Genomic DNA, 14,048 nt, shown 5'->3' with positions numbered 1-14,048 from the left:
CCATCTTTCCTCTTCACGAATAACACCGGAGCTCCCCAGGGTGATGAACTAGGTCTAATGAAACCTTTGTCCAATAACTCCTAAAGTTGCATCATCAGCTCCTTCATCTCCGTCGGTGCTAATCGATAAGGTGCTTTTGCTATTGGCGTGGTTCCTGGTAACAAGTCTATTCTGAACTCTACTTGTCTATCAGGTGGTAATCCAGGAAGATCTTCGGGAAATACTTCTGGATAATCATGTTGGATTAGTGTCTAAGTCCATAACTATTTTGGTATGTACTTGACCCGATGGTGCATGGTCCTTTTGGGTTGCCTTCACCAAAGCAACTTGATAGGATGATTTATGGAGAGTAGGGATTAAATATGATTTATTAATGTATTATGAGAATAATATATTAAAGGAGAAATCATATTGTTTAATTAATATTAGTCAATAATTAAGTGGTAATTAGTTTTGTGACTAAAAGAGATTAATTAAACTTAAGGGACTGGAATTGTAATTATAGGATAATTGCAATTTGGGCCATGGATTGCCTTGTATTAAGGGATGGACGAATTCTAATGGGAAACCCATAAGGAAATCATCCGTGGGCTTAATTAAAGGAGTCTATGGGTTGCTTAGGGCTTAAGCATCCAAATTAGGGTTTCCTTGTTAGATAACCCTAATAGCCCAAGTATATAAAGACCCCTTAAGGCTCAAAAACGTGGCTAAGCTTCTTATTAGGGTTGCTACACGTTTTTGGCAGCCTCCATCCTCTCTCCTCTTCATCCTCTTGCTTATGGTGTTTGTGAACCATTAGAGGAGTGACACTTGTGACTCTAAGCCTTCCAAAGTCAATTCAAGGAGGAATTGGGATTGTTATTGCTACATAACAATCAAGGTATGATCTTAAACCTAATTACATATTAATATGATTACTTGTATGTTAGAATTAGGGTTTATAGTCTTGGATTCAAAGCATGTACAATAGAGAAACCTAGATCCAAGCATTAGGGTTTGTATGAGCACATAGGATGTCTTATGACCAAAACCCATCAGTGGTATCAGAGCCTAGCTTGGTTTCAATTGTATTGATGCATTGTATAACTGAAAATTTTGATTTTTTGGATTGTGGAGACTGGACTCGCCGAGTCCATGGCTGAACTCGCCGAGTCCATGCCTGACTCGACGAGTCAACTCGTCAGATAATGCTTATCTCGGGATTTCTTGCTGTTTTTGTATTAGGATAGTTACCTTATCATGTTAGATCAATATAAATCCGATTTTATGATATATATGACTATATTCTTGATCTAATTAAAGATAATTATCAATTTATAAGATAATTGTTTCCTTATAAGATAATTGATTAATTATTTTGAGTAAATTGATAAATTGTTTTGCAAGAAATCATTAAATAAATCAAATATGGATAATTATGTGATTAAATGTTAATTTAAAATTATTTGTTATTTGATCCTTGTTGTTATGAAAGGTTTCATATTTTCCCCTTAAGGTTTTATAGTTTAAATTTGAACCCAAAAGTTTTGAAGTTTTGAAATTTAAATAGTTAAAACCGTAATGTTTTGAAAAAGGTTTCAAAACTTGCCCTCAAGTTTTGGAATTTAAAAGTTGATTAAAAGTTTAATTAGAAATGTTAAATTCTAAAACTCTAGTAATGTTTTGAAAAGTTCAAATCACACCCTTATGGTTTTCTTAATTAATTAAGGAGTATAATTAAAAGAGGTTTAATAAATCCATAAAAGTTTAGGTTAACCATTTAATTGAATTAAAAGTGTAATTGTTAAAGTTAACCATATAGTATTTTAAAAGTATAAAATACACCCTATACTATATATAACATTAAAAGTCTAACATTATATATGTGTATGAGTAAAAGTCAGTCTTACCGTTAGTAGGCCTCATTCACGAAGCTGGTCTATAAGGGGTGTTTAAGGAAATTGCCTATAAAATGGCGATTGAATGGGTAACCACTCTTACCCACCGCACTCTTGACTAGTGGAGGGTCGTTAGCCGAACGGGTAGGATAGGACGAAACCTTCCATTATAAGTATAATGAAATACAAAGTAACTAAATGTTTTTCAAATTCCCAATCTTAGTTACTTAGGCAAAAGTGAATTGATGCAATTCCATAAAATTACACTTTGTGCCCTTGCGAAGACGTTAGTGGAGCGTGTGTGGTTTACCGGCACACTAAATGGTTCTAAGCAAAGGTAGCAAAGGGTGACTCAATGTTTGTCATAGTTCGGTGGAGCGTGTGTGGTTTACCGGCACATCGAATAGGTGATTGTAACATGTGAGGGCACCATGTAGTTTGCATGGTTATTCACACCCGCTTTGTGATCCTCGGCATCCCAGTCACAAATAAGAGGGGCATATCGAGATTTAAACATGCCATTGAAACATTCAATGAATCTCAAAGGATCTAGGAGTTTTCATAGATTTAAAACTTAAATTTCTTTTTCGTTTTTCATGGTGGAAACTAGTGAATCGTCATTCACTTACCTTCAAATGTTCTGCAATTTGGGTTACGACATCCCTCTCCCGAGTTGTAGGATATTGTGTTGGGTCCTAGCCTTGGAATTTCATTTGGGTGATTTACCAAGGACTCAATCAATCAACTAACTTGAATTCGTTTTTCTCCCGATGTCAAAGTTCGACAACTATGGTCTTCTCAAATCCCGTGGAACAAGTATTCCACATGAAGATGATATTCCACAATTCGATCGAGGAACAAGAAATCATGCTTCACTTCCTCCTCATCCTCCAATTATTCTCCCTAACCCACAAGATTGTAAAATTGAAAGGTTCAATATCACTCAATCCCTTTTGGCAAGTAAACATAAAGAGGGCAAGTCGGTGTGTGCACACATCTTAGGGATGAAGTCACACATTGATAGATTAAGAATGATGGGATCCGTTGTCGGTGAAGCGATGGTTGTTGATTGGGTTCTTCAGTCACTTCCTAACTCATATAGTGAGTTCGTAAGAGAGTACTATATGATGAACCGCGATGTGACCCTTATAGATCTCACCTATATGCTTATTGCTACTGAATTAGCAATGGTTTGGCGCAATAGAAAAGCAAAGTTGATTGGTGAATCTGCCTTCAAGACCTCTATGGATATAGACAATGGCAATGAAAGACATGCAATGATCGAAAAGTTTGATCATAAGGGAAAGGCGATGTCTGAAGTAGTTCCATGTGTTGTTCCAAAGGAGTCAATTTGCTTTTATTGCCAAGAGAAGGGGCATTGGAAACGAAGTTGCCCTATTTACCTAAGAGATCTAAGAGATGGGAGAGTCAAAAGTATGACTACGCTTTAGGTAAGAATCCACTATCTAACTCCATTAAGTTCCTATTCATTGATTCTTAATACATGATGTGATAAGATTGCATTTGAATGTTTTGAAGGATCGGTGAAAAGAAAGGAAGCTTGATAAGAGAGCAAGATGAATCTAATCACAAGAGATGGATCTTGATCGCATGGACTTGAAGATTGGATTTTGAGCTTAGATAGTTATGATAGAGTTGTTAGCTCTTTTTACATAGTTTTCAATAGATTTTGCATTGTAAGGACAAATGTTTTTCCACTGCTTTTATAAATAAAATAAATTTTGTTTGCCTTATTTATTTGTTTACATCCTTGCAATGAAATCGTCATGAAAATTGATGTTTGCATATTTCTACAACGAATGGATATGATTCTTAGTTATATTATTTATGGAAATGTCAAGAATTTACCAAATAGGGAGAGTTTCTCATCGCCCAAGTTTCAATTGGACAGAAACTTGGAATCACGCAACTTGGTTGCATGATGACTGAGAAATTTCATATTTGGAAATTAGACTAATTCATTGACAAAGTGTCAAGTGAAGGACTAGGAGATCGAGTACACAAAGTTGTGTGTTGATCGAGTTCACCATAAGAGTAACAAAGATATTCGTCATGATTTACTAAAGGCTTAGTAAATATGATTACACTTACAAGATTAAGTGTAATTTTGAATTGATTAAAGGGTTTAGATCAATAGCAAAACGAATAAGAAGAATCAAGTAGGCAGAAAGATAAGAGTTTCTCCATTCTAAGAAGAAGGGAGAGTAGCTTTTATGCTTTATGATAGGTCTTAATGATTAAGAACCATATCTCAATTGATCCTCTAAGTGAGTCTTGGTACAATTGTATGTCCAAGAAGAGGAATCAAAGATTGATGAAATGGTCAAATCAAGAAGACAATCATACTTCGTTCCAATAACAAGTCTTAAAGTTAAGATTGTGACAATGAGTGAAAAGTATTAAAGGTTTATAACATTCATCAAATGTGGAAAGTTGTGATGTTGTGGATAAGACAGAGACCAACTAAGACCAATTTATGAAGTGTTTTGATAAAAGCTACACTAACTCTTGAATATTTGGTTGTCAACAAATGTTTATTGACAAGAGAATCTTATATGTCAAGGAGTCAGTGGGAGTCTTAATGGTCTTGAAAGGTTTCAAGAACAAATCAAATAAATCTTATTGATCATCACTAGCACACGAGTTGAGGTTTACAACCTATCGTGAAGACATTATTTTGTTTCTGTGCTAATCCAATCGAGTTAATTATGCATGTGAGTATTAGAAACATGAACTAAAAAGAAACATGAACTTAAGAAACATGAACTTAAGAAATTCAATAAGTATTGTTTTTCTGAAAGTTAAGAAGTTTATGAATACATGTCGAAGCTAGTGGGAGCATAAGTGTTATGTTTTATAATAATCATCATGATAGTGGGAGCATAAATGTTATGATTGTATGATTATTAAGGCAAGTATTGCATAGTTGGCAATATTAATTATAGAAAACAAGAGTCATACTTTGCAAAGTTGTAAGAGTTGAAAGGTTGTTTTGCTATAATTAAGGGAGAGAATATTATGCTTCATTTCAAATCTAAAGGATTAGGTTGTGAAATGTTGATAAATTTAGTCAAAGGTACATAGTGTGTTCTTAAAGTTTCGATTATGATTACGGCATTCCTCTTCACAATTCGAATTTTGAGAACATAGAAAATAAAACATTGTGCGTCGTGTCCCATACGCTTCGAGTATAGCATCGATTGCAAATGATTTAATGTTTGACAATTCGAATTTTGAGAACATAGAAAATAAAACATTATGCGTCGTGTCCCATACGCTTCGAGTATAGGATCGATTGCAAATGATTTAATGTTTGACCATTATAAAATTTTCCAAATGTCTAGTGCATTTAGAGGGAAAAGGGACTAGAATTGGTTTTGACTAAAATAATTAAACAACTATCAAAGGACAATCCAAAGTTCGATGAGGATTGGTCGCTTGTGAGTAGTTGGAAGTATAGTATTGGAAATTATGGAAATGTTTCCATATTGGATGGACAATATCGACATCATTACGAATAGATAAGATTCTATTAAGAAAAAGAGTTGTCATATGGAAAATATGGAAGCGTGTCCATATTAGGAAGTAAATATTGAAAATGTATGTCTAGATTAGAAACTTTTATGCAAAAGGATGTTCAAAGGAATGTACTTTGAGTGAAAGACATCGTATCTAAGGAATTGTCTTGTAACAATCTCCGATAGAGGACTTTGTAATATCATTGGCAATAGTCTTTGTGACCTTGGTGCAGTGACATTACGAAAGGATCGTTGCATAAAGTGTTAGAATCTAGCATATTCTATAAGTAGCGAGAATTTGATATTCTTACACTTAAGAAAATGGATTTGGAGTTGTAAAATGAGAATGATTGGAAACGTGTTCAATTTGTCTATTTCACAAAAGTAAGAATCATAGGTAAACATTGTGTGCATGCTAGGAGCATGGGACAAGTGTTGGAATTCAAGTAAGAAGTTGATTACCCGAAACGACAAATAATGAGTAATCGATATGGTGATAAATAAAACGTGTTTTGTTTATACTCAAAGGTTTGAGGCCATATGGGATTAGTATTATTCGTGTGTTTCACCTTGCATGTTTTGACTTCCAGAATAATTGAGTTTATTAAGAATAATCGAATTATTCAAACGGGCCACAGTCGTTCATATGTTGGAAGTAAATATGAATGAAGACTGTCATGAATTGGTGTGTGGATTGTCTAGAAAAGTATTGGAGATAAGCAAATGTTTGCTGCAACGTTCATGAGTGCTTATGAATATGATTTGAGCATTGGATTAAACCCACGCTCACTTGGATCACTATCTCGAGTGATTAGTGAGATGATAACATCTTATATTCTTGAAACCGAGATGTGTGAGTTGTATCTTGCGAATCGGTTGCACATTGATAATATGTAAACGCACTAGTAACTTGGTGTTATAAAACATATTGTTGTGTGCGATTTGGTTAGTGAGTGCAAGCGAGCATTGTATCAAAGTTTATCCGTTCCTTTTATCCAAGGTAGGATAAAAGCGATATCTTTGGGCCCCTCGATGGTTTAGTGATGACATACGTAAATGCTCGGCCGGGCTAGGGATAATTTGATTTGTTCAATTAGTCTGTCGTCATAAATCGGAAATCGATATATAGTACAAAGAGAATGATTTGAAATCATATCTCAGACGATATCTAGAATGGAGGAATATATGATCCTTTATCTAAGGACACACGTATCTGATATGATCAGAGTTGACAGCGGCTTTGGAAAGCTACGATTGCAGATCAGGATCTGAAGTCATGCGCAGAATACTTATTAGACTTATCCAAGTGGGAGACTGTTGGATTAGTGTCTAAGTCCATAACTATTTTGGTATGTACTTGACCCGATGGTGCATGGTCCTTTTGGGTTGCCTTCACCAAAGCAACTTGATTGGAGAAATAAATAAAGAGAGAAAGGTTATTATGATTTATTAATATGTTATAAGAATAATATATTAAAGGAGAAATCATATTTGTTTAATTAATATTGGTCAATAATTAATTAGGAATTAATTTTGTGATCAAGTGTAATTAATTAAACTAGAGGGGCTGATTTGTAATTATGTGATAGTTACAAAATAAGGTAAGGATTATCTTAAATATATGGTGAACGAATTTGAGGTGATAAGGCCTTAGAATTCAACTATGATAAGGATTCAAGGATTATCTTATGGGTTGCTTTGTGGATAAGCAACTAGATAAGGATAATGACTGAAACCCTATCTCTACACCTATATAAACACCCCTTGGCTCATGAATTCGTGTATCCCTTCCCAAGGAGTCCTAAGGACGAATTCTAACCTCTCTCCTCTCTCTTTATACCTTCTCCATTTGCTCTTGGTGTTTGTAAGCCATTAGAGGAGTGACACTTGTGACTCCAAGCATTCCAAAGTCATTACAAGGAGATTTGGGATTGTTATTGCTACATAACAATCAAGGTATGATCTTAAACCTAATTACATATTAATATGATTACTTGAATGCTAAAATTAGGGTTTATAGTCTTGGATTCAAAGCATGTGCAATAGAGAAACCTAGATCCAAGCTTTAGGGTTTGTATGAGCACATAGGATGTCTTATGACCAAAACCCATCAGGTCAGAGGGTTATTGGGAGCAACGAAGTGGTTCTCAAGACGACAAAATTGATCCAACAGGTTCGTAGCAGACTGCAGACTGCGCAGAGTCGGTATAAGAGTTACGCCGATAGGAGGCGTTCAGACTTGGAGTTTCAGGTGGGCGATATCGTCCTCATGAAGGTATCACCCTGGAAGGGTGTTATCAGATTTCGAAAGAGGGTCAAGTTGGGCCCCAGGTTCATCAGTCCTTTTAGGGTTTTAGCCCGGGTGGGACGGGTTGCTTATAGGTTGGATCTTCCGACAGAGCTTAGTCAGATCCACAACACTTTCCATGTTTCTCAGTTGACAAAGTGTTTGGTGGACGAGTTAGCAGTTCTACCCTTGGAGGACATTCAGCTTGATATCAGTCTGAATTATATTGAAAAACTCATAGTGATCATTGATCGGAAGGCTAAGACCTTGAGGAACAAGGTGGTTCAGTTGGTGAAGGTGCAGTGGTAGCACCAGAAGGGTTCCGAGTGGACATGGTAGGCGGAGGAGGAGATGAGGGAGCACTACCCAGAGTTGTTTCTGTGGCCAACAGACTTCGAGGATGAAGTCTAAGATAAGTGGGGGAGAATTGTAACGCCCCGTTCCTGGTACGTATTTATTTTGATTAAATGCTCTTTTAGGAAGAGCTACTCGGCTAGTTGTAGCCCTAACTCACCGAGTATATCTTGAGTTGGTTACGGGCTTTAAGTGATCTACTCGACGAGTGCACGCATGGACTCAGCGAGTAGGCCAATCAGGAGGAGACCCTAATTCTTAGGGTTTGCAACCTATTTAAACGACCTTATAGCCCCCATCTCAGCCTCCATCACCCTCAGAGCATTCCTTATCAAACCCTATCCGTTTTTAGTGAGTGTGTGTGTGTGTGTTTATTGCTTGTGAAGGAATCTTTGAAGTAAGAAGGAGAAGGAGAAAGTTGGAGAGCTCAAGGAAGAGGAAGTAGATCTAGAATACACACTCTATTGGTCATCTTTTCTGGTATTAAATTCTATACCTTTCTTATTGATCATATAGATCTATGTTGTCCCTAATTTGTGGTTTCTAAGCCCAAAAACCCCAAATCCCATGTAATTAGGCCTTGTGGTCGCGTTATACCTCAGATCTGGACACTCATGGCATGCTAGAAGTATAAACTTTTGGTTGTGGTTGTGATTAAAGTCCCCATTGAGCCTAGAACCTCATTAAGAGCTTATTTTGGTCATATGAAGCCTTTAAAGCCATGCATGCACGTAAAGTTAGCAACTTTACGTGAAAAACATGCCCTAGAAGTCTAGATCCATGATTTGTAGCAACTGCATGGCTCAGAACGGACTTGTATGGAAAAGGACTGAATGAACTCGGCGAGTCCACAGGACGACTCGACGATTTATATGAACTTAGCCGTCAACTCGACTAGTTGGAAGAACAACTCGGCGAGTCCGATGAAGTTTTCCTTAGAACTCGATGAGTTGTATGAGAAACTCGGCGAGTCAGATGAGTTTTCCCGAGTAAAGTTGTGTTTGAGTAGGATGGCTTCATTCCTTCGTAGTTACACGTAAAGTTAGCAACTTTACGTGTTCAGATGGTTCCAAGATTTAAGATCTGCGAGTTAGGAGCCATAGAGCGGTTTCGAATATAGTTGTATGGAATCTGCTTGATAGAACTCAGCGAGTAGTTCCTCAGACTCGGCGAGTCCGTTCAACTGGAGCTTGACTTTGACCAGGAGGTTGACTTTGACCAAGGGTAAAATAGTCATTTCAACCTCAGTATAGTTATCAGTAACTGATTAAGTGTATTTATGGAAATTGTAGCCGGGGAGATACCGGAGCAATAGCAGTCGGTTTCTAGAGCAGTTCATTTAGAAGCCAGTGTGCAAGGTGAGTTTCCTTCCAGTAGGAACGGGTCTAAGGCCACAATGTCGACCCGTTTAGCTAGTAGTAGTTTCCGGACTTCGGTCCGATGCGGTTTTAGTATGTTTGATGTCTTCGTTGCTCAAACAGGATTTATGTGTTAAGTGTTCCGGGCTACAGCCCGATGCAGTATGCAGTTTATGTGTTCATGCTAGTTGATATGTTTATGATATGCTATGTTATGCTCAGTTAGTTCCAGAATTCGGTCTGATGCAGTTAGTTTTGGACTTTGGTTCGATGCAGGGGACAAGGTCCCAGTTAGTTCCGGACTTCAGTCCGATGCAGGGGACAAGGTCCCAGTCAGTTCCGGATTTCGGTCCGATGCAGTTTCCGGACTTCGGTCCGATGCAGTGGGCAAAGCCCACTATGTATGTATATGTTATTGTATGGTATGTAGTAGCTTGGGGGAGCTCACTAAGCTTTGTGCTTACAGTTTCAGTTTTGGTTTCAGGTACTTCCGCAAGTAAAGGGAAGAGCTTGGGTTGATGGCATCGCACACACCACAGCTTTAGTTTGTCGTGGGAGTTGTTTTAGCTTTTCATAGATGTGATTTGATATAGTCTTGATACAGTTTCTTCATGATACTTTGCTATTGTTTTGAGATATTGACGTACGAGTTTTACTTTATGATATTAACATGTCGATTTTTAGTAAGTATTAAACCAAATTTTTCGGTTGTATTTTAAGACGTTTCATCAAGATGCACACTAACTTACTCTTCACACACATACAAGGGTTTTGGGGCATTCTCTGAGGTATGGAGGCTGAGGTGAGGGTAAAGAATGAGCCATAAGGGTGTTTATATAGTCCCTACCCCGAACATTAGGGTTTTTAGCTGACGCAAGTACGCCAATGTACATAGGCTTACGCCCAACGTACTAGGGCGCACCTAGTACACCGAACGTACTCTTATGTACGCTTAGCGTACCCCCCTTTGGCCCAAAGCTTCAACTTTAGGCCCCAAACTCCCCGAGACTCAACATAACTTCTCTAAGGGCTTTAAAAGACAATAATCAAAATAAGGTGGGTTTCGAAATATACCTGCTAGGTTCGGGTAATGGGTCCACAACTTAATGGGTCCACAACTGAAACTGAAACCAAAACTGAAACTGTAAGCCCGAAGCTTAATGAGTTCCCCAAAAATATTGATACATAGCAAATAGTACATATACAAATAGCAACATCTAATGGGTCCACAACTTAACATATTGGATTCCCCCTGGGCCCACAGTGTGAGTCTGGCTTGCCTTCCAAACCCACATCTCACATACGGCTTGTCACTAAGCCCACGGTACGAGTCTGGTATGCCCTACTCAGCCCTCAGCTCGTATCTGGAATGCTCTTGAGCCCATAGTATGAGTCTGGTATGCCCTACCCGGCCCTCAGCTCGTATCTGTAATGACGTGAACTTTCAAAACAATTCTTCATTTTTAAAACATACGTTCATTCACAAGATAATATCAAAACATAATATATCCAATGTTATCATAACAATATAAATCCCAGAATCTCAAAACATGAACTCCATGAGTGTGTATAGATCACGTCGATGCCTTCCCGCGATCCTTGCTAGAACTTGAAACACACAACACATTACACGGTAAGCATAAATGCTTAGTGAGTTCCCCAAAATACCACATACAACACATACGCCTTTCTAGACCCTAACTGTGTGGGACCTTCTAGTCCAAGTGTCTCATGGGACTTCCGTCCCAAATCCTGGTAGACCTTCCGGTCCTACCCTTATCGACCTTCTAGTCTGTAACCTCCTGACCCTTCAATCCATGTCATCTTGACATTTCGGTCCTTATCATACATAACATACATAACACATGCATATCACATAACTGTTGGATTAGTGTCTAAGTCCATAACTATTTTAGTATGTACTTGACCCGATGGTGCATGGTCCTTTTAGTTTGCCTTCACCAAAGCAACTTGATAGGATGAATTATGGAGAGAAAAGATTAAATATGATTTATTAATGTATTATGAGAATAATATATTATAGGAGAAATCATATTTTTTAATTAATATTAGTCAATAATTAAGGTAATTAGTTTTGTGGCTAAAAGAGATTAATTAAACTTAAGGGACTGGAATTGTAATTATAAGATAATTGCAATTTGGGCCATGGATTGTCTTATATTAAGGAGTGGACGAATTCTATGGGGAAACCCATGAGGAAATCGTCCAAGGCCTTAAGGAAAGGAGTCCATGGGTTGCTTAGAGCTTAAGCATCCAAATTAGGGTTTCCTTGTTAGATAACCCTAATAGCCTCACTATATATAGAACCCTTAAGGCTCAAAAACGTGGGGAACTTCTCTTCTAGGGTGAGAACACGTTTTTTGGTAGCCTCCATCCTCTCTCCTCTTCATCCTCTTGCTTAAGGTGTTTGTGAACCATTAGAGGAGTGATATTTGTGACTCTAAGGCCCCGTTTGATAATTGCTGACTGAGAAAGTGCTGACTGGGAAAGGTCTGTCTGGGTAAGAAATCCTGACTGAGTAAGAAATGTTATTGTTTGATTGTACATCTGACTTAATGTGCTGAGTGATGAAAAATGACTATTTTACCCTTCTGTTATATATACTGATGGATTAAGTTGTTGAATAATTATAAAAACATACATATTGTCATACAAAATGTAAATTACACACAAATAAAAAATGTCATACAAAATGTAAATTAAACATAAATCATTTAATATCCAAATAAAAACATAATGAAATTTAAAATAACATAATAATTTAACGTAAAGTAGGTGAAAGTAGTTGATTTGCAATCCAATCACGCAAAACACGCATATATTCAACGGCTTCTGGACCCCATTCTATGCCTTGTATGTTTTCTCTATCAATTCCCCCACCTTGGACGTCAGGAGTAACCATAGTGTCCTCCGCAAAATTTCTAAACAAGTCATCTTCTATATTGTATTTCCTTATAAAATTATGGACTGCGACGCAAGCAATGACTATGTCTCTTTGCACTGTAAAGGATAAGGAGCCATTTGTTTTAAGATTGGGAATCTCGCCTTCAAAACACCATAAGCACGCTCAATAACATTTCTAAGTTGTGCATGAGCATAGTTGAACCTTTCTTCTCTAGTTAAAGATTTGCCTCTTCGAAAATCGGCTAACCAATACCTAGTATTGCGGTATGGAGCCATAAACCCACGAGTGTTTGTATATGCGGCATCACAAAGGTAATACTTCTCTGCAAATGAATGTGACACATATTATATAAAGAAGATAGATAATAAACGTTATATAAATATTACAAACCCGGTGGAGGAAATGGAAATCCAGAAGTCGAATTGAATGCAACTTCTTTCAAAACTCTTGAATCATGTGCTATACCCTCCCATCCAGCCCAAACAAAGGTAAATATCATATCAAAATCGCAAATTCCTATAACATTTTGAAAACATTCTCCGTTTCCTCGTCCCCTATAACGAGTTTGTTGATCAACGGGTACAACCGCATGTACAAGAGTTCCATCTAATGCACCTATTGCTCCGGAAAAAATATTTTTTAACCGTCTATGTCGTTCTGAGTTATGTCTTGTTGGATTAGGAGTTGTTGGTACTATAATTTCTTTTCTAAAACACATCATTGCAGTTAGGACCTCATGAAAACATTGATGAATCGTTTGTGTGGAGTGATGAAATCTTCCCTTAACCGCGCGAAAACGTTCATTATGTCCTATAACATGTAAGAATATAGCCATTTTCTCTTCAATGCTTATTGTCCTACTAGCTTGCAACCAATTTTTTTTGGGTAAAATGGTTGCATAATAAAGAAAATGCCTCTTGTGTAAGACGCATCATATCGTAACATTGTGTAGGGTCTCCGTACATCAAATCTTGCGTATACGCATACCCGCTTGAATCGTTATCTCTAATTCTATGAATTCTTATTAGTCTGCGTCGGTTTGACCTCAACCAATAAAACACAAGTAAAAGAAAAGCTACAACTTCACCATCAGAAACCATATTTGACCTGTTACAAACAATTAGGTAACATGTTAAAGTAAAAAATAGGATCCAAAAGTGATATTTAATATCCAATAACATCCAAAAGTCATAAAACAAAAAACTAGTAAATACCAAAAGTCATATTTAACATCCAATAACAATCAAAAGTCATGCAAATAACATCATCCAAAGTAACATCCAAAGTATCAAACATAGGATCCAAAAGTGATGCAACAAAAAACTAATAACCAAACTTTTCTACCCGCACCCATCAAAGGTAACCATACTTCCTACCCGCACCCATCACCCACGACTCACAACTAGTATGTGAAAGTCGTAACCAAACTTTTCTAACATCAGCACTTTCACCAAATAGCAAAAGAGCGGTCTTGTGTCTTTCATCTTCTTCTCCCCATTCCATTTTGTTTAATTTCTCCATACACGCATCAACATCCTTATCCATTTCACGTTTTTCAATTCTTTCATTTTTTTCCACTAACGACCTTGCAAGCTTGAAAATCTCCTCTTCAACTTCTAACGCCCTTACATCTCTCTTTTTTCCACCAACTCTTTTGTTTCCACCAACTTCCGTATTTTTTGAACGCCCCGAAGATTCTTCACTTGC

At 37.2% G+C, this 14,048-nt stretch overlaps 1 protein-coding gene across 1 annotated transcript; it reads right to left on the bottom strand.

Moving 5' to 3' along the window:
• Nucleotides 1–12,197: 12,197 nt before the first annotated feature.
• Nucleotides 12,198–13,059, bottom strand: LOC145036364 (uncharacterized). Its single transcript, XM_078984810.1, has 3 exons — nucleotides 12,732–13,059; nucleotides 12,493–12,663; nucleotides 12,198–12,436 (listed from the first exon to the last, which is right to left on the bottom strand). The coding sequence occupies exons 1-3, from the start codon at nucleotides 13,057–13,059 to the stop codon at nucleotides 12,198–12,200; spliced, it is 738 nt and encodes a 245-aa protein (XP_078840936.1).
• Between the last annotated feature and the right edge of the window lie 989 nt (nucleotides 13,060–14,048).

The sequence above is a fragment of the Lactuca saligna genome, chromosome 3 (assembly GCF_052625555.1).
Source record: "Lactuca saligna cultivar CGN05327 chromosome 3, ASM5262555v1, whole genome shotgun sequence".
NCBI lineage: Eukaryota > Viridiplantae > Streptophyta > Magnoliopsida > Asterales > Asteraceae > Lactuca > Lactuca saligna.
This window is presented reverse-complemented; position numbering and strand designations above follow the sequence as displayed.

What these genes read in the sequence shown, in the direction of transcription:
- LOC145036364 (XM_078984810.1), bottom strand. Translation starts at nt 13,059, where the DNA reads ATGTGTTTTAGAAAAGAAATTATAGTACCAACAACTCCTAATCCAACA. An exon ending in ATTTCCATTTCCTCCACCGG is followed by an intron (nt 12,664 to 12,731) that starts GTTTGTAATATT and finishes ATTCATTTGCAG; the next exon opens with AGAAGTATTACCTTTGTGAT. An exon ending in TGTTATTGAGCGTGCTTATG is followed by an intron (nt 12,437 to 12,492) that starts GTGTTTTGAAGG and finishes TATCCTTTACAG; the next exon opens with TGCAAAGAGACATAGTCATT.